The 20,000-nt window shown below is 54.4% G+C and overlaps 1 protein-coding gene across 2 annotated transcripts in view; it reads left to right on the top strand.

Annotated features, from left to right (window-relative positions):
* Positions 1-19,008, top strand: part of IL3RA (interleukin 3 receptor subunit alpha) — a 24,562-nt gene extending 5,554 nt beyond the window's left edge. Inside the window, exons 2-11 of one of the 2 annotated variants that reach the window (XM_066356147.1) lie at positions 1,346-1,461; positions 7,271-7,394; positions 8,587-8,719; positions 8,826-9,004; positions 11,050-11,165; positions 12,478-12,504; positions 14,079-14,184; positions 17,803-17,908; positions 18,619-18,694; positions 18,775-19,008. In XM_066356147.1, coding sequence (XP_066212244.1) covers positions 1,346-1,461; positions 7,271-7,394; positions 8,587-8,719; positions 8,826-9,004; positions 11,050-11,165; positions 12,478-12,504; positions 14,079-14,184; positions 17,803-17,908; positions 18,619-18,694; positions 18,775-18,849 — 1,058 coding nt within the window. In that variant the 3' untranslated portion in view covers positions 18,850-19,008. The remainder of the gene's footprint in view (positions 1-1,345; positions 1,462-7,270; positions 7,395-8,586; positions 8,720-8,825; positions 9,005-11,049; positions 11,166-12,477; positions 12,505-14,078; positions 14,185-17,802; positions 17,909-18,618; positions 18,695-18,774) is intronic. The other variant, XM_066356148.1, reaches the window with a different exon arrangement.
* Positions 19,009-20,000: the final 992 nt, after the last annotated feature.

Here is a 20,000-nt window from a genome sequence, read left to right as displayed (position 1 = left end):
TGCAATGAAGGAAACCACTGGCGGTACATTTCTTAAGAGCCACCGCTAGCTCAATAAATAAAAGGTGATTTCAATAATAAAATGTTCATTCACATGTGAAAGATCTCTTTGTACACAACATTTCCTATGTAGATCTTTCCATCATTTTTAAGCTCGCCTTGCAGAGGACCATCAATTATTTTTAATTTTACATCCGTTCTTTCACAAACTCTTGAACAGGCAACATAAAGTTGACCGTGTCCAAATGCAGGCTCAAGTAAAAAAATGCCAACACGCTTAAGCGTTTGGCCCTGAGACTTATTGATGGTCATAGCAAAGGCAAGTTTTACAGGAAATTGTCTACGTCTCAATTGAAACGGCAACCCTGTTTGAGATGGAGCCAAATCAATTCTTGGAATGACATGTATTTCACCTTTAGAGGAACCAGTCAAAGACTTAGCTATTATGACATTATGTTTCAATTGGAGAACCTCTAGTCTTGTACCATTGCAAAGACCCCTTCTGGTGTTAAGATTTCTTAACAGCATAATAATTGCTCCAATCTTTCACCTCAATTTGTGAGGTGGCATGCCAGAAGGCGGGACTATTTGAATGCCGTGGCAACTTCACCCCATTGGCTAGTACAGTTACGCAAGCAACCAATAAGCTATCGGCGACAAACAGACACTTAAGCCGCATATAATAAAGATGTCATTCCGTGAGAGCCATACAACGACCCGTGGACGTGAGGCATCATCCAATAAAAATGTGGTGTTGTCCTGGAGGACAGCTGTGATTGGCTCCAGCCACCCGCAACCATGAACATGAGCGGCAGGAACTGAATGGATTGTAATCCATGAGAATGTTTTCTATTCTTTTTTTTTTAATATTTTATTTTATTTTTTATTTATTTATTCATTTTAGAGAGGAGAGGGAGAGACAGAGACAGAGAGAGAGAGAGAACAGGGGGGAGGAGCTGGAAGCATCAACTCCCATATGTGCCTTGACCGGGAAAGCCCAGGGTTTCGAACCGGTGACCTCAGCATTTCCAGGTCGATGCTTTATCCACTGCGCCACCACAGGTCAGGCTGTTTCCTATTCTTAACCTTATTATGGAGAGTCCATTTCACACGCAGCTGGGTGACAGAGGGACATGAAGTTCCCTTGGGAGTTTTTCCACCATCACGGGGGAGGGGAGGAGGGGAGTGAGTGTGAGCTCGTGAGATCAATAAGGTGCCGTGGGTCCGCCACGGCTTGTCCATCTGGAACTCGCCGTCCGCGGGTCAGCGGCTCACTGGGTGGGAGACAGAGCCCGGCGGAAGCGTCTGGGAATGTCTCCCAACTCCTAACGCGTGAAACCTTTCAGATCCCCAGCCGCCCATGACAAACCTGAGGATGGAGCCGGGGACCAGAAGGTTGACCTGGGACCTCCGGGGGAACGTGTCCAACATCAGCTGCACGAAGCTGGGTTTCCACACAAAGGTAAACAGCCTCGCCCGCCCTCTAGGAAACATGGCGCTCTCCAGATGTTCCCAACTCGTTCCGTGACCGGAGAACCAAGCCTAACTAACGCCAAGGATGGGGGTGGGGGTGGGGGGTCTCTGGCTTCCCAGAGACACGGGTCTGAACTTGGGCTTAGCCGTGGAAGGCGGGACAAGGCATCCACAGGTGCCCAGACTCGGGGTCTGTCCTCTGTACGATGTCTGAGATGGGACTTGGTGCCAAAGAAGGTGGAGGTATTGCAGGTGCAGACCAAACCCCACAGGAAGTGAGTGTTTAGGAAATGCTGCCTCTCCTACCTCCACCCGCCCCCCAACACACACACACACACACACACAAACACAAACACCTCCCTCCCCACCCCCACCCCCACTGGGTTTTCTTCAGCTGGAACCATCTTCGGAGATTCTGAGAACGGTGACCAATGTCATTGGCAGCCGGACAAGAATTCCATCTGGTCACACCCCGGCACGTCTCAGGGGGGAAGGGGCATCCGACAGCCTCCTTGAGACTGAACGGGGTCTCCCCAAGTTCCTCTCAGTTTAATACAGTCCAGACCACACCCCTGTGTTATTAGTCTGGGCAAGACACCAGGACAAAGGACCACAAACACTGGATGTTTATATGTGGTCCTTTGGGGGTTGGAGTCTGAGATCCCGGTGCGGGCAGGGCTGGGGTCCCCCTGGGGCCTCTCTCCTGGGCGTGCAGACGGCCATCTCCTCCCTGGGTCCTCACACGGCCGTCCCTCTGTGTGTGTCTGCGTCTCCTCCCCGGGTCCTCACATGGCCGTTCCTCTGTGTGTGTCTGCGTCTCCTCCCCAGGTCCTCACACAGCCGTCCCTCTGTGTGTCCCTCTGTGTGTGTGTCTGTGTCTCCTCCCCGGGTCCTCACACGACCGTCCCTCTGTGTGTGTCTGCGTCTCCTCCCCGGGTCCTCACACGGCTGTCCCTCTGTGTGTGTGTCTGTGTCTCCTCCCCGGGTCCTCACACGGCCGTCCCTCTGTGTGTGTCTGCGTCTCCTCCCCGGGTCCTCACAGGGCCGTTCCTCTGTGTGTGTCTGCGTCTCCTCCCCAGGTCCTCACACAGCCGTCCCTCTGTGTGTCCCTCTGTGTGTGTGTCTGTGTCTCCTCCCCGGGTCCTCACACGACCGTCCCTCTGTGTGTGTCTGCGTCTCCTCCCCGGGTCCTCACACGGCTGTCCCTCTGTGTGTGTGTCTGTGTCTCCTCCCCGGGTCCTCACACGGCCGTCCCTCTGTGTGTGTCTGTGTCTCCTCCCCGGGTCCTCACACGGCCGTCCCTCTGTGTGTGTCTGTGTCTCCTCCCCGGGTCCTCACACGGCCGTCCCTCTGTGTGTGTCTGTGTCTCCTCCCCGGGTCCTCACACGGCCGTCCCTCTGTGTGTGTCTGCGTCTCCTCCCTGGGTCCTCACACGGCCGTCCCTCTGTGTGTGTCTGCGTCTCCTCCCTGGGTCCTCACACGGCCGTCCCTCTGTGTGTGTGTCTGTGTCCTCACCTCCTCTTCTTATAGGGACCCCCGTCCCGTGGGGTCAGGACACCCTCTCTCATGACCTCATTTTTCCTGAACCCCCTCTTTATAGCCCCGTCTCCGAATACAGCCCCATCGCAGGTTACGATTTCAATATCTTTAACATAAAACTCTTTGGCCAGATGGCTAAATATCCCCTCAAAAACATAAAGACATCCTGGTTGTCTGTCCTGGAAACTTGGAGGAATTCTTTCATTTGGACGGGTGTCCTCCTCACCTGGTGAGACGGTGTTATTGTAGGATTTCTCTACGCCACCAGCCTGCAAATTTTCCTGGCTTCTGTCTTACGTAGACTCTCTTGTATTCGGAATCCTGTTTTTTTCTTCATTCTTGGCTCACACACTTTAAAAACAAACAAACAAACAAAAAAAAACAGAGTCACACCCTCTAGCAGCTCAATGAGAAATCACGCGTGGGAAGTAAATGTTTTTAAACCGAGAGTGTCGGAAAATATCCGTAGTCTCCTACGCTGACCGTGGGTTGATCGTTGGGCTGGGTATAAGAATTCCAACTGGGCAGTTTGGACCCCCAGAATTTCTAAGACATTGATTGCTTTTCTGTATTCTATGTACCAAAGCTGGTGTTCAGATTACCCAATGTCATTTTGATTCTTTATTCTTTGTTTTTATTTATTGTAATTTTTTTTATTGATTTGAGAGAGAGAAAGAGAGAGAGAGAAGCATCAACTCATTGTTTATTCAAGCATTCACTGGTCCCTTCTCTTACCTGCCCTCAAACCTCTGAGCTCAGTGTGATGAGGCTTGCTATATTCACTGAGCCACCCAGCTGGGGGTGGGGGGGTGGGCTGATTTCTTTTTTTAATCCTTTGGGTATAAAAATGTTTCTTTCTCTCTAGAAACTCTTCAGAGCTTCTCCTGCTGCCCATCTCTCCTCTGTTCTGAAATTCTCAGGGTTTGTCTGTGCTGCTGTGTATTCTGTGATTTCTGAAGTTTCCTATCGGAGAACTTATAACCTTCATTTCTGGGGTGGGTTTTTTAACATTTTTTTGTGTGTCATTTCTCTCTCTCTCTCTCTCTCTCTCTCTCTCTCTCTCTCTCCATCTGGCATATGAATCCTGTCTTTCTAATATTTGCCTTTGAGGGATAGTCTTATCAATTTTTTTAAATAGTGCCCTATTCCTGTTTCGTAGTTGAGGTATGCCTTCTTTCTTTGTCAGTGGTAATTTATTTTTAAGTTTTCTTCTCCCTGGTTCATCTCTAGTTCCCTCTTTTAGATTTTGTTTCTGTCACTTAATTTCTTTTCATCTTACTCCTGTTCTCACAGGGTTTTGTCCCCCCCCCACACACACACACACACACACCACAGAATCCCAACAACCTTTGCTTGTCTGCCCACGTTTAAGAGTCTAGGATGGAAAATCTAATGAAAAGATCTGACCAGGAAGGTTGGTGTGAGGTCTGGGGGCTTCGTGGGAAGGTATTCCTGCAGAGCCATTAGGGAAGAGTGCCGGATATCAGAATTTTTTTTTGGGGGGGGGGTTTGCTTTGGGGCTGATTAGATTTGTCAGATATGATGCTTCCACTCTCCTCTGGGGACAGAAAAGTCTCCACGACCAGCATGCTGGTAATCAAATGGGGAAGAGGACGTAGCACCCCCCGAGGCACATAATCAGTGGGCGCCAGTGCCGTCAACAGAGACCGGCTCCCTTCCTGACGATAGTGTCTCTTCATTCCCCCCCTTTTTTTTTTCTTTTTTTTTTTTTTTTTTCATTTTTCTGAAGCTGGAAACAGGGAGAGACAGTCAGACAGACTCTCGCATGCGCCCGACCGGAATCCACCCGGCACGCCCACCAGGGGCGACGCTCTGCCCACCAGGGGACGATGCTCTGCCCCTCCGGGGCGTCGCCATGTTGCGACCAGAGCCACTCTAGCGCCTGGGACAGAGGCCACAGAGCCATCCCCAGCGCCCAGGCCATCTTTGCTCCAATGGAGCCTTGGCTGCGGGAGGGGAAGAGAGAGACAGAGACGAAGGCGCGGTGGAGGGGTGGAGAAGCAAATGGGCGATTCTCCTGTGTGCCCTGGCCGGGAATCGAACCCAGGTCCTCCGCACGCTAGGCCGACGCTCTACCGCTGAGCCAACCGGCCAGGGCCCCCCCTTTTTTTATGAGGTCCATGCACAAAGACCACTGTCCTTGGGCTGACCGCTGGTCCTCAGACGCAGTGATCAGCAGAGTGGAAGCAGATGGGAGAATACCTGTCCATCCCACGTTTTCTTCTCATTCCTTTTTTTTTCCCCCTTTGTATTTTTCTGAAGTTGGAAACGGGGAGAGGCAGTCAGACAGACTCCCGCATGCGCCCGACCGGGATCCACCAGGCACGCCCACCAGGGGGCGATGCTCTGCCCATCTGGGGCACCTCTCTGTTGCAACCAGAGCCATTCTAGTGCCTGAGGTGGAGGCCATGGAGCCATCCTCAGTGCCCGGGCCAACTTTGCTCCAATGGAGCCTTGGCTGCGGGAGGGGAAGAGAGAGACAGAGAGGAAGGAGAGGGGGAGGGGTGGAGAAGCAGATAGATGCCTCTCCTGTGTGCCCTGGCCGGGAATCGAACCCGGGACTCCTGCTCTCCAGGCCGACGCTCTACCACTGAGCCAACCGGCCAGGACCTCCTCGTTCTTAACATTCTTCTAGATACCTTGCTATCAGCTGGATCCCAGATCAAATAATAACAGTAATAATACGTTTATGACCTCTTAACGTGAATCGTCTGAGAGAGCGTTGCACCCTTATGCGAATTGGTTACACAGTTATGACGGTGCTGAGTTCGAACACACCATCGCTATTTCTCGTTCTCCTTTTATTTCCGTTTCTTGTGCATTGCGGTCTTTACTGTGCCCTCTCTCCGCCTTCCCCATGGCGATTTCTTCTCTCGTTTTATCTTTAGAAAGGAATCGTCTCTCAAGTTTTAGGCGTAAGTAGAATTATCTTCACACATCATTTTCCAGTTTTTTAAAATTAATTAAAGTTTTTTTTTTTTTTTTTGGAGGGGAGTTTTACGCTCACAGCAAAAATTCAGGGACAGGTGCAGAGATTTTCTGACTATACCCTGCCTTCCTTGAACATCCTCACCTCTCCCTCCCCCGAGATGTTACATTTGTTACAATGTGTGAACCTACATTGAACCATCATCACCACCAGGAGTCCACTGTTTCCATTTCGGTTCACTCTGGGTGTTGTGCATTTTGTGGATTCGTACAAATGTGTGACGACGTGGATCATATACAAAGTATTCTCTCTCCCCGAAGAGATTCTCATGCTCTGCCGAGTCACCCCTGCTTCCTCCATCCTCACCCCTACTCAGCACTGACGCAGTCACCCCCTGCCTTCCGTGTGTCGATATCCACAAGATACATTCCTGGCCTTTCACTGAGATCACGTTAACTTTGTGAATCCCATTGGGGAGAACTACCACTTATGTTTAAAAACCGAACAAGGCCCTGGCCGGTTGGCTCAGCGGTAGAGCGTCGGCCTGGCATGCGGGGGACCTGGGTTCAATTCCCGGCCAGGGCACACAGGAGAAGCACCCATCTGCTTCTCCACTCTCCACCCCCCCTCCCTCCTTCCTCTCTGTCTCTCTCTTCCCCTCCTGCAGCCAAGGATGCCCGGAGCAAAGATGGCCTGGGCACTGGGGATGGCTCCTTGGCCTCTGCCCCAGGCGTTAGAGTGGCTCTGGTCGCCGCAGAGCGACGCCCCAGAGGGGCAGAGCATCGCCCCCTGGTGGGCAGAGCGTCGCCCCTGGTGGGCGTGCCGGGTGGATCCCGGTCGGGCGCATGTGGGAGTCTGTCTGACTGTCTCTCCCTGTTTCCAGCTTCAGAAAAATACAAAAAAAACAAAAACAAAAAAAAAAAAAACCCAAACAAAACACATAAATATCATCAGTGTCAGACTAAGTATACCCTCTACACCAGTGGTCCCCAACTCCCGGGATGCGGACCGGTACGGGTCCACGGGCCATTTGGTACCGGTCCGCAGAGAAAGAATAAATAACTTGCATTATTTCCGTTTTATTGATATTTAAGTCTGAACGATGTCTTATTTTAAAAAAATGACCAGATTCCCTCTGTTCCATCCGTCTATGACTCACTCTTGACGCTTGTCTCGGTCACGTGATACATTGATCCGTCCCACCCTAAAGGACCGGTCCGTGAAAATATTTTCTGACATGAAACCGGTCCGTGGCCCAAAAAAAGGTTGGGGACCACTGCCCTACACAATAAATTCCTCCATCTCTTAGGCAAAGAAAGGTCGTTACTGCCAGTTCTTCGTGCTCGACAAATGTGCAACGTCAAACTACACCATCAAGGGCACTCTGGCCGACGGAACGCCGTTTTCAACGTGGATTCAGTACCCCAAGCAAGGTGAGGGCGAAACGCTCTTTTGCTGCTGTTCTTGTATGTTTTCAACGCAGACCTACTCTTCTGAATATCCAAACCATTGTCTTGAGTGGATTGCCGGGGACATGAGCTACAACAAAACAAGTGATCTCTCTGAAATGACAACACTGTAGCCCAGGGGTCCCCAAACTGCGGCCCCCTGAGGCCATTTATCCGGCCCCCGCCGCACTTCCGGAAGGGGCACCTCTTTCATGGGTGGTCAGTGAGAGGAGCATAGTTCCCATTGAAATACTGGTCAGTTTGTTGATTTAAATTGACTTGTTCTTTATTTTAAATATTGTATTTGTTCCCGTTTTGTTTTTTTACTTTAAAATAAGATATGTGCAGTGTGCATAGGGATTTGTTCATAGTTTTTTTGTTTGTTTTTTTGTTTGTTTGTATTTTTCTGAAGCTGGAAACGGGGAGAGACAGTCAGACAGACTCCCGCATGCGCCCGGCCGGGATTCACCCGGCATGCCCACCAGGGGGCGATGCTCTGCCCCTCTGGGGCGTCGCTCTGTCGCAACCAGAGCCACTCTAGCACCTGGGGCAGAGGCCAAGGAGCCATCCCCAGCGCCCGGACCATCTTTGCTCCAATGGAGCCTTGGCTGCGGGAGGGGAAGAGAGAGACAGAGAGGAAGGAGGGGGGGTGGAGAAGCAAATGGGTGCTTCTCCTGTGTGCCATGGCCGGGAATCGAACCCGGGTCCCCTGCACGCCAGGCCAACGCTCTACCGCTGAGCCAACCGGCCAGGGCCCATAGTTTTTTTTATAGTTCGGCCCTCCAACAGTCCGAGGGACAGTGAACTAGCCCCCTGTGTAAAAAGTTTGGGGACCCCTGCTGTAGCCATTTCAGAAGACAGGAGCTGGTGAGAGTAAAGCGATCGTACACAAAGGCTTGGGAGTCCTTGTGTGGATTGGAAGCCAGCTATCTCTTAAAGCGTGTGCATGTCGACTTTCCACGTTGAGAGATGGTCCTGTAACTTTGCAAGGTGCTACTTCACAGAGGGGAAGGGAGCCCCCGGGGCAAGGTGGAGAAGCCCCGGGGGCCCCTCCCTCAGGAGAGACAGAATGTCTCTCCAGCTTGAGAATCCACCAGGGTATGGAAATCATCACGTTCCTCTAAGGCGAGACTCGCTTTTTCTTGTGGCGATCTTGATCTCTTCTCCGCAAGCGCAGCCGGGAACCCTGGGGCGGCCGCCCAAGGCCTGAGGTGCCACGTTCACGACAGGGACTTCCTGACGTGCCGGTGGGAGGTGGGCAGGGAGGCCCCCAGCGACGTCCAGTATTACTTCTACTTGGAGGAGGTGAGGTAGGTGGGGCCTGGGGGGCGTGGCTTGGGGAGGGGCGTCTCCCGGGGGGGGGGGCGGGCTCGGGGCACCTGAATTCATTCTTCATTGTACCCAATGTGCTTGCAGCTCCCATAAGAAGTGGGAGTGTCCCCGTTACACAGCGGACGCCCTGGGGACGCACACCCAGTGTCACTTCGATGACCTGTCCGAGTTTTCCGATCAGCAATACCACTTTCTGGTGAACGGCACCAGCAGAGGATACAGAATACCCTGCAATGAGTTGATCACATCCTTCTCGGACATTGGTGAGTAAGGGTCCAGGATGCTTCTGTGCCCCTCCCCCCACCCCTAAACATACAAACTCTTTCAACGTGAGAGGCAAGAGCGTTGATCTGAGACCGGTGAGAACAGCTGCCCGGGAAGCCCCTGATTCAGGTGGGAGGAACCCCGGATAGCGCCCCCCGATGAGGAGACCCAGGCGGTGCAATGGGTGTTCATGAGAAAGTGACATCCACAGCCGGGAGGCCCGTCTACCTGGAACAGAAGTCACCTGAGCTGAGGGGCTGGTACCAGGGCGGTCGGTGGGGGGAGGGTTCGTGTCTGTGGTCTCTCCCCGCCCTTGAGCTGACTTTATGGGTCTCTCAGATCGAGGCTGTGCCCAGAGCCCTGATCCACACCCGGGTCCCCGCGGGGCAGGCAGCCGAGTGACTGTCCCTGGGGCGTGGCAGGGGGCTGTGGTTGCCCCCTTGGACCAGCGCGATCCAGGCAGTCTCGGGGCGGGTTCTCCGGCAGGACCCACTCAGCTAGCTGCCTTTCGGGGAGTCCCCTCCTTCTCCTGGGCTCACTAGCTTCCTGTCTGCCCCTTCCAGTTTGGAGAGGACGGTCCTCCCAGGCAGGGTTGGAGAGAACCTCGTGGGGCTGAATTGTTGATCGATTCTGTAGGGGCTCACAAGGCGGAGGGCGGGACGGAGGGTGAATTGCAGATTGGCCTTTTGGTTATTGATTGATTTATTTGAGAGAGAAAGGAAGAGAGAGAGAGAGAGAGAGAGAAACATTGTTCTCCCACTTACTTATGTGTCCATCAGTTGATTCTTGTACGTGCCCTGACCGGGGATTGAACCTGCAACCTTGGTGTATTGGGACGATGCTCTAACCCACTGAGCTACCCGGTCTGGGCCACAGGCTGCTGGGTACAGGGCGATATTTACTGCTGGGGAGGAGGTGGGGAAGAGAAAAGGACAGGAAGAGACATGAGAACCCCCAGCTGAGAGGTGTCCATCGCGTCACTGTCGGAGCAGCAGAGTATAGCTCGGGACGAGGTCACTCAGGAAGCTGATGGAGCCGCAGGGTCTGGGGGGGAAGGTGGACAGAGGCACCTAGAAACACCGCCCAGATGTGGGGGGAGGGGGCGGCAGGAGGGTCCCCGGGAGGAGCTGGCCCAGTGGGCAGGATGTGGGAAGGGACAGGGAGCCCAGGTCCTGGGCAGGGCAGTTTCGGGGGAGGAATGTGTCCAGCCAAGGTCGTTGTGGGGACCAGGACGCAGGGCAGGGCTGGAAGGGCCTGAGCAGAGAGTGTCATGTGGGAGGGAGGGAAGGAGGGAGGGAGGTCACAGGGGAGAGACTTCCCCCTCTGCTGGACAAGGGACTGCCTGCCCAGAGGGGCTGGAACTGGTTGGACGAGGAAGCTACCTGTCCTTGTAGAGAGACTCAGCCGCAGGTTTGCTGGAGAACCTTCCAGAAGGATCTCAGGACGGCCCGGGGGAGGTGGGGGTGGGTGGAGGACACTGTGGTCGAGTCTGAGGACCCGGGCCCTCGGCTGACTTAAATTCAGCATTCCAACGCACTTGCATCATCCGTCTGTCTGTCCGTTTCTATTTTCCCCTTCCTCTGTAGCTTCTCAAGAAGGAAAACTTTTTTTTTTTTTCTTTTTCTTTTTTCTGAAGCTGGAAACAGGGAGAGACAGTCAGACGGACTCCCGCACGCGCCCAACCGGGATCCACCCGGCATGCCCACCAGGGGGGCGATGCTCTGCCCCTCCGGGGCATCGCTCTGTCGAGACCAGAGCCACTCTAGCGCCTGGGGCAGAGGCCAAGGAGCCATCCCCAGCGCCCGGGCCATCTTTGCTCCAATGGAGCCTCACTGTGGGACAGGAAGAGAGAGACAGAGAGGAAGGAGGGGGAGGGGGTGGAGAAGCAAATAGGTGCCTCTCCTATGTGCCCTGGCCGGGAATCGAACCCGGGACCCCCGATGCTCTACTGCTGAGCCAAGCCTTCTCCTTTGTTTTACTGATCGCTGTTTTGGGGTTTGTTTGGTTTTTTTTTTTGTTATTTTTTTTCTTGCTCCTTCCCCAGAGATACTGAGCGCACCTGCTCTGACGGCCAAGTGTAACGAGTCTCTTTCTGTCTTGACGTGGGAGATGTCCAGCCGCTACCATCGAAATTTTGACTACCAACTTGAAATTCAGCAGGTAAAAAAAAAAAAAACACCCTCGTTCCAATGGTGGTGGGCTCCTTCCGCACCCCCGGTCCCCGGACTCTGGGGCTTTGGGACCGATCGCAACGCGGGGACCGTAAAAGCTTTCGTGGGCTGTTTCCACAGCCACAGGGAACCCTGAGCAAAGGCAAGGTACAGGAAGGAAGGAAGTTTTTGCATCTAGAGATGTGTCCCAGGAATTGTGTTTGGGAATGGTAAGGGAATCTTACAAGTCCGGACCAACAAGATAAACGACCCAATTTGTATTTTATTTCATTACTGTATTTTACAATTTTTTGTTGTTGTTCAGTGATTGTAATTTTTCAAAATTTTTTTTAAAATGAGGTGCTGATTCTTAAACTTTTTTTTTAATGTATTGATGTCAGCAAGAGAGGAAGAAAAGAGAGAGAGAGAGAGAGAGAGAGAGAGACAGGAACATTGATCTGTTCCCGTATGTGCCCCGACTGGGAATTGAACCGTCAATCCCTGTATTTTTGTTGTTGTTGTTCAGTGATTGTAATTTTTCAAATTTTTTTTTTAAAAGGAGGTGCTGATTCTTAAAGTTTTTTTTTTAATGTATTGATGTCAGCAAGAGAGGAAGAAAAGAGAGAGAGAGAGACAGGAACATCGATCTGTTCCCGTATGCGCCCCGACTGGGAATTGAACCGTCAACCCCTGTATTTTGGGATGATGTTCTAACCAACAGACTTATCTGGCCAGGGCTCTTTATTCATTTTAGAGAAAGAGAAGGGAGAGAGAGAAAAAAAAAGAGAAAGACAGAGAGAGAGAGATTTGTTATTTCACTTATTTATGCACTTCTTGGTTGGTTTACGTATAATATTTATCGTTTATATTGTTACTGGTCACTTTGTATCCAGTTATCCACTTAGTATATCTTGGCTTTGACTTACATATGGTCTTATCATCTCTCCTTCACGACTCATTATTCTATACTTGATCATCCACTCACATTTATTATTTTCATTCATCTATCTACCTTTTCTGGTCGCTCCTCCGTTCCTAATTATTTTTTTACGCCATGATCTGTTTCTATTTATTATTTTTTTTACCGGCTGATTTACTTGTGCGATTGATTACCCGCCCTCCGTTGCCGATTGCTCGATACCCAAACGCCTGTTTCGCGCACCTGTGTATCAGTTTCACGGGACACGCCTCCCACCCCGTGACTGACCCTTGAGGTGCTCGGTCCCCCCCCCCCCCCCGTAAACCGCAGCGCGCTCGGACACGTGTGAGCATGCGCCGGGCACGGGACCGGCACCCACGCTGCGTCTGCTTGTCTCTTCCAGGGTACAGATCCCCCCTTCACAGAGAAGGTGAGTGTCCTCCCCACCCCCGCGCGGCCTTGGGGGTCCCCAGGTGCAAGCCGTCCACGTGCAGGAAAGAGGAACCGAGCCTCGGGGATGTGGCTGCCCACAGAGGGTCCACACCCACCCCAGATTCCTCGGGGCTGGGCCAGGTCCTGCGTGGGGTGGGGAAGCCACCAAACTGTGAGCGCTAGCCAGCAAAGCAGATGTTTCCTCACGGGTGACCCCTGTAATTAGTTCGACAAGCACCCATTCGCCAGCAGTAGACTGTCCTCTCTCTCTCTCTCTCTCTCTCTCCCCCCCTCTTTCTCCCTTTCCCTCTCTCCCTCTCTCTCGCTCCCCCTTTCTCCCTCTCCCTCTCTCTCTCTCGCTCTTTCTCCACTCCCCCTCTCCTGTTCTCTCTCTCTCCCTTTCTCCCTTTCTCTCTCTCTCCCTCTCTCTCTCTCCCGTTCTCTCTCTCTCCCTCTTTCTCCCTTTCTCTCTCTCTCTCCTATTCTCTCCTGTTTTCTCTCTCTCCCTCTCTCCTGTTCTCTCTCTCTCCCTCTTTCTCCCTTTCTCTCTCTCCCTCTCTCCTATTCTCTCTCTCCTGTTTTCTCTCTCTCCCTCTCTCCTGTTCTCTCTCTCTCCTTTTCTCCCTTTCTCTCTCCCTCTCTCCCTTTCTCTCTCTCCTGTTCTCTCCCTCTCTCCCTCTCTTCTATTCTCTCCGTCCCCACGTGGCTTCTCCTCTCTGTGTCTCCTCCGCTGTCTCTTCTAAGGACCCCGTTGTTGGGTGTATGGCCATCCTGACCCCGGACGACCGCATTTTGAGACCTTTCACCTAACCCTATCTGTAAAGACCCTATTTCCAAATAAGGTCCCATTCTCAGGTTGAGGTGGGGAGGGGTGTATCTTTCTTGGGGGGGGGGGCGTGGGCATCATTGAGGACTGACTCTTCAGGACTCCTGACACAGCCCCCCACCGACGCCACTAGTGTTCTTGGCCTCACCGGTTGTGGATTATTTACCTCCCAGGGATTATGAAGGACATTTTGGTTCAGACGCCGAGAGCCCCGGGGGTAGGGGACCCTCTGAGCACAGGTTGCCCTGACAGAGAGACGCACCAGGTTCTCTCCGGGGGGTCTGACTTAGTTTCCTGGGGCAGCCGTAACAAACACCAAAAACTCGGTGTCTTAAACCAACTAAAATCCATCCTCTCGCAATCCCGGAGCCCAGCAGTCCGGGATCAAGGTGGCAGTCGGTTGGCAAGGTTGCTTCCTCCTGGGGGCTCCAGGGGGAGGTGTGACCCAGGTTTCTCTCGGCTCCTGCGACGTCCTTGACTGTGGTCACATCAGTCCAACACCCCAGGGACATTTCCTCTCTGTCTGTGTCCTGATTTCCTCTCTCTGTAAGGAGCAACTCCCCCCATTGGCACGGATGCTGTCTGCAAAACACCTTCCCAGACACGGGGGGTGGGGGGGGAGCTGGGGGGGGACTGGGAGTCCCACACAGGAACTTGGGGAGGACCCACTCCACCCACGGCAGGACACCCCCCCCCCCCCACGGACAGGAAGGGCCCTGTGTTCTTGATCTACCTTTTGTCGACAGCTCTCGAAAATGTCCTTCCTGCTGTTCAACCCTGGAACCTTCACGGTGAGGATCAAAGCCTCGACGTATAGAACAGTCGGTCAGTGGAGCGCCCCCCAGCGCTTTGGTGAGTGGGAGGGGGGGGCCCTTTCTCTCTCTCTCTCTCTCTCTCTCTCTCTCTCCCTCCTGGGCGAGCGTTGAAAGCTTCAGGAGCGAGTCCTTTCCTCCTGCACCACCCAAGGAGACAGGACGGGAGTCACTCCACCACTTTCTTTGTCCCCAAAACAGGACTCGGAGAATGACAGGAGATTCTGCACCTTGTGCTCACCCCATGGGAAGGCAGAGGGTACAGACTGTCCCGCTAAAAGCCACCCAGGGCCGTGAAATAACAAAGCTGTCACTGGCAATGAGGCCCTTATGGGATATCCCAAGTCACTCTGAGTCCAGATCTACTGACTCATTAAAAAGATACCCCCACCCCCTTAGCCCCCACCAGGATGAGAGCTGTCATTTCTCCATGAGCTTTTTTCTGAAATCACAACACCTCTCAGGCTTCCGGAATATTCCTCCCCACCCCCACCCCCATCCGATGGCACAGCAGGAACATTTTTCTCTTTGGACCATCAACTGATTAGACCAGGCCCACCCACAGTATGGAGAGCCATCTGTTTTCCTCAACATCTACTGATTCCCATGTTAGTCTCATCTTTTTTCTTTTTCTTTAAATGCCTTCCATGGTGACATCCACACTGGTGTCAACCACATTGACACCTAAAATTCACCGTCGCCAGCCCCCAGATGAGTTCGCTTAGGTGTGCCGGGGGCAAATTCCTGTAGACTGGATGGGTTAAACCGCTGCAGACGTCTGTGGTCGTCTGGTTCTGGAGGCTGGATGTCCAGGATCAAGGTGTTGGACAGAGTTGGTTCTTTCTGGGAGGCAGTGGGGACGATTTCTTTCAGGCCTGTCTCCAGCTTCTGGGGGGGAACTTCTAAGCCAGGGGTCTCCAAACTACGGCCCGCAGGCCGCATGCGGCCCCCTGAGGCCATCTATCCGGCCCCCGCTGCACTTCCGGAAGGGGCACCGCTTTCATTGGTGGTCAGTGAGAGGAGCATAGTTCCCATTGAAATACTGGTCAGTTGGTTGATTTAAATTGACTTGTTCTTTAATATTGTATTTGTTCCCGTTTTGTTTTTTTACTTTAAAATAAGATATGTGCAGTGTGCATAGGGATTTGTTCATAGCTTTTTTTTTATAGTCCAGCCCTCCAACAGTCTGAGGGACAGTGAACTGGCCCCCTGTGTAAAAAGTTTGGGGACCCCTGTTCTAAACCATACCTGGGCCACTTGTAAGCAGTGTGCCTCATGGGGCTAGTGCAGGGGTCCCCAAACTACGGCCCGCGGGCCACATGCGGCCCCCTGAGGCCATTTATCCGGCCCCCGCCGCGCTTCCGGAAGGGGCACCTCTTTCATGGGTGGTCAGTGAGAGGAGCATAGTTCCCATTGAAATACTGGTCAGTTGGTTGATTTCAATTGACTTGTTCTTTATTTTAAATATTGTATTTGTTCCCGTTTTGTTTTTTTACTTTAAAATAAGATATGTGCAGTGTGCATAGGGATTTGTTCATAGTTTGTTTTTTTTTATAGTCCGGCCCTCCAACGGTCTGAGGGACAGTGAACTGGCCCCCTGTGTAAAAAGTTTGGGGACCCCTGTTCTAAACCATACCTGGGCCACTTGTAAGCAGTGTGCCTCATGGGGCTAGTGCAGGGGTCCCCAAACTACGGCCCGCGGGCCACATGCGGCCCCCTGAGGCCATTTATCCGGCCCCCGCCGCACTTCCGGAAGGGGCACCTCTTTCATGGGTGGTCAGTGAGAGGAGCATAGTTCCCATTGAAATACTGGTCAGTTGGTTGATTTAAATTGACTTGTTCTTTATTTTAAATATTGTATTTGTTCCTGTTTTGTTTTTTTACTTTAAAATAAGATATGTGCAGTGTGCATAGGGATTTGTTCATAGTTGTTTCTTTTTTATAGTCCGGCCCTCCAACGGTCTGAGGGACAGTGAACTGGCCCCCTGTGTGAAAAGTTTGGGGACCCCTGTTCTAAGCCATACCTGGGTCACTTGTAAGCGGTGTGCCTCATGGGGTTAGTGGTTTCCTGGCAGTCTTCTGGGGCTGGGGTTCTGCTACAGGCTTGGTTACAACGCTGCAACCCCAAACATATTCCGTACAGAGACCCCAAGGTCCAACCCCTTGCAACGAACCTCTTCGGTTTCCTGGGCCTAGAGGTGCCGGGCCAGGGGTGGAGAGAGAAGGACACAGGTAGCCTTTGTTCCAATCGACCCTCCCTCTGGGACCCCTCTTCTGGGCTTCCTGGCCTTACCAGCCACCTCGCTGGTCTCACCCATGGGTTGCAGATGCCGTCAGACCTGGGTGCGTTTTTTCAGGTTCCATGAGTAAGGACTCCCCCACCCCCACCCCTACCCCCACTCATCCCCCGCCCCGCCTGCTCCTGACTCTGCCCCTTCCGGGCTGCACCCCCTCCACCCAGGTTTGCCAGTCCCCGGCTCCAGGGCTCCGCATTCTCTGCCCAAGCTGTCCTACAGAGCTGCCTGTCCCTCGTGGGGGGGGGGGGGGTTAGAAGCTCCCTGTTGCCCAAAGTCTCAGTCATCCAGATAAATCTTTCCTTTTAAAATTTTTTCTTGATTTTAGAGAGAGGAAGGGGGGAGGAGAGAGAGAGAGAGAGAGAGAGAGAGAGAGAGAAGCAGGAACAGCGATCTTCTCCTGTAGGTTCCCTGACCGGGGATCGAACCGGCAACCTCTGCACTTTAGGATGATGCTCTAACCAACTGATGAATCTTTTAATGTAGTATTTTTTTTTAAAAAAAAATCAAAATTAGTGCGAGAAATCCACAAGGGACACGATATCAAGTTCAGTGACTGGGGAGGGAGCAGGAGGTGGCAGCGCCCCCTGCAGGGAATATTCGCCTCCCAGCCCTGGCCGGTTGGCTCAGTGGTACAGCGTTGGCCTGGCGTGCAGGAGTCCCGGGTTCGATTCCCGGCCAGGGCACACAGGAGAAGCGCCCATCTGCTTCTCCACGCCTCCCCCTCTCTTTCCTCTCTGTCTCTCTCTTCCCCTCCCACAGCTGAGGCTCCACTGGAGCAAAGTTGGTCCGGGCACTAAGGATGGCTCCGTGGCCTCTGCCTCAGGCGCTAGAATGGCTCTGGTTGCAACAGAGCGACGCCCCAGATGGGCAGAGCATCGCCCCTTGGTGGGCGTGCGGGGTGGATCCCCGTCGGGCGCATGCGGGAGTCTGACTGCCTCCGTTTCCAACTTCAGAAAAATACAAAAAAAAAAAAAGAAGAAATATTCGCCTCCCCCAAGCCACCCCAGCGCGCGCGTCCCCTCCTCCACGAACTGGCGGTTGCAACAGACGCACCTGCTAGTCTTTGAAAAACACTGGCGCAGCTGGAGGTCCCTCCGACTGACCAGACCCAGAGCGCGATGCGTGTGGTCGTAGCTCCAAGTATCCCTAGCTGGTGGGGGCAGCGGGCTGCCGGTGAGAGGGTCGCGCCGGGTTGGAGGGACCCTCGCCTGATCCGGCGCGCAGAGGACCGCTGGACCAACCGGATACGCACAGCGCGCCGGCCACTTCCCCGCAGGGGCCCCTGGAGGGGGAGGGTGTCTGCCAGAATCCCCCCTCCCAGAGCCGGCCCGACGACAGCCCCCTCTGCCTCTGCTCCCTAGTGTGTGACCGCGAGAAGGGCGCGCGCCTCCACGTCTGGCTGACCGCCTCTCTGATCGCGTTGGCCGCGCTGCTCACCGTGGTGCCCGCGGTCCTCCTGTGCAGAAGGTGGGTCGCGCAGTCGTTTCTGAAGCGCGGGGCCTCGTGCGCGCTCCTGGCGCAGCGAGCCGCCGCCTCCTCCTCGTCTCACACCCCCTCCCCCTAACTCTCCCACTCCCGCCCCCTGTGTGCGGGGCTCGGCTACAGGGTCGTGCGCCCGCCTGTAGTCGCCCTGTCCCCAGTGGGAGTTTCGGGAACATCACCCCGGTGTCGGCCATCTGGTCCCTGCCGCCAGGAGGCACACCTGGACGCCTGGTCTCCAGGGCAGCATCCTGGGGGGGCTCTTTCCCTCCCCAACCCCCAACATCCTCCGGGACGGGGCTCCGGGCCCCTTCCCCACCCTGCGTGCTCGGGCCTGTCCCACGTGACCACAGCTCCCCTTGCTGGGTCCCTTCCAAATGCCTGAAGTTCGGTCTCACTGGGGAGCCCTGCACGGGCCCCGCCCCGGCCTTGGGGGTCCTTCCTGGGGCCTCAGGCTTCTCCCGGCCGCTTCAGGTCCCGCCGCCTTGATGAGGGGCTGGGTTTTAGGAGTGGGAGGGGGTCGCTGCCCCAGGTAGGGCACCACCCGCTGTTAGGGGGAGGTCGCCATGGTGATAGGCATCCCCACTGGCCTGTCCAGAGACCAGCTCCGCTCCTGCTGATACTGATGACGCCTTCCGAAGGGGTTGGGTGGACAGAGAGGGCCGAGTCCTGACCGCGTCCTGGACTGACCGTTTCAGGTCCCTGCGGAAGCTCTTCCCTCCCATCCCTCACATGAAGGACCCCATGGGAGACAACTTTCCGACGGAGAAGATGGTGCGTCCCGGGCTTCCGTCGGTGGGTGGGTCTGGGAAGGAGGTAGCCTTGTGACCCACCAGCCCCTCTGTCGCCCACAGACTCTCTGGGAAGCCAGCGGCAGCCCCACCCAGGACTGTCCAGTGGCCGAAGTGCAGGTTGTGAGGGCTCCGTGAAGCTGGGGCCCGGTTCTTGACCGGCCAAATGGCCCCCCATCACCTGTGCCTTTGGATCGACGCGTGTTTACAACAGGGGTGGGGGCCGGAAACCCGGGTGCTGTCTCCACGGAGCTGCCGCCAGGATGGACGGAAATAAAGTGCTTTTCCAACGCCCCATCCCTGGCCCTGTCGGGTGGCATCCACCCCCCACGCCTAGGCTGCTGGGACCCTGCCTTCCGGAGCTCCTGGAATTAGTCCTTGCTGCTTCCTGCGTCACCTGGGTCTGTCTCTAACTGTAGTGTGGGCTTTCCTGTAACTAAAGCATTCACGTTCCCCGCACACCTTCTCGTGGGAGGGACCGCAGGGGACCCCAGGAGGCTGCACCGTCCCAACCATCATTGCTGACCCACACACTTGAGACCCCCCTAGACCCCAAGTGCCCAGCTCACGAGGCTGTTGGAACCAGGGCACCTGGGGGGAAGGGGGAGGACTTCCACGGAGCTGTCCCTGGAGCCACGTATGAACCCATGAGAAAGGACATTGATGTCCACACAGCTGCCCCACAGAAAGCTAGATCTGGTCAAGGAACTGACCTCTAACGTGTAACCTTGTTTATTCACCCGCCAGCAAGCACGGGGCAGAACTGGCCCTGCCCTACAGGTGCCAAGGGCATGCTCGTTCACAGCACCCCCACCCCCACCCCCCACCCCCCAGGAAACCCTGACCATTCAACCTGCAGCACGTCCTTGGAGGGCAAGGGCAGACCTGCTGGCCACTGGGGCCCCTGTTGGTAAAGCCGGCCGCAGATGACCTAACTGTGGCCGCCCTCGGCCAGGTGAGAGGAAACAGGTCTGAAAGCAGGTCCCAGTGGGAGCGCAGGTCCACACGGGATACACAGGTGGGGTCCAAGAGTCCCAGGGGACCGCAGTGCAGAAGCACCTGTCCCCTTAGGCCTGCAAAAGCCACCTGCTTGGACCACGCCCCCCGGGAGAGGGTCACCTCTAATCTGATCTAGTTATGGTGTCAGGACTGAGGGTCTGCACTTACCAAGACCTTGCAGCCTCAGACACGCCCTGTGCTCCTGGGCCAGGACCGGACTTCTGACCGCCCGGGACAGCATGCTTGAGTCCTCCCCATTCACCACTCAACAGCCCAGAGGAGGCCAGGCC

Source organism: Saccopteryx leptura, chromosome X (genome assembly GCF_036850995.1).
Source record: "Saccopteryx leptura isolate mSacLep1 chromosome X, mSacLep1_pri_phased_curated, whole genome shotgun sequence".
Taxonomy (NCBI): Eukaryota; Metazoa; Chordata; class Mammalia; order Chiroptera; family Emballonuridae; genus Saccopteryx; species Saccopteryx leptura.
The sequence above is the reverse complement of the archived record's forward strand: the minus strand, read 5'-3'. Positions and strand labels throughout refer to the sequence as shown.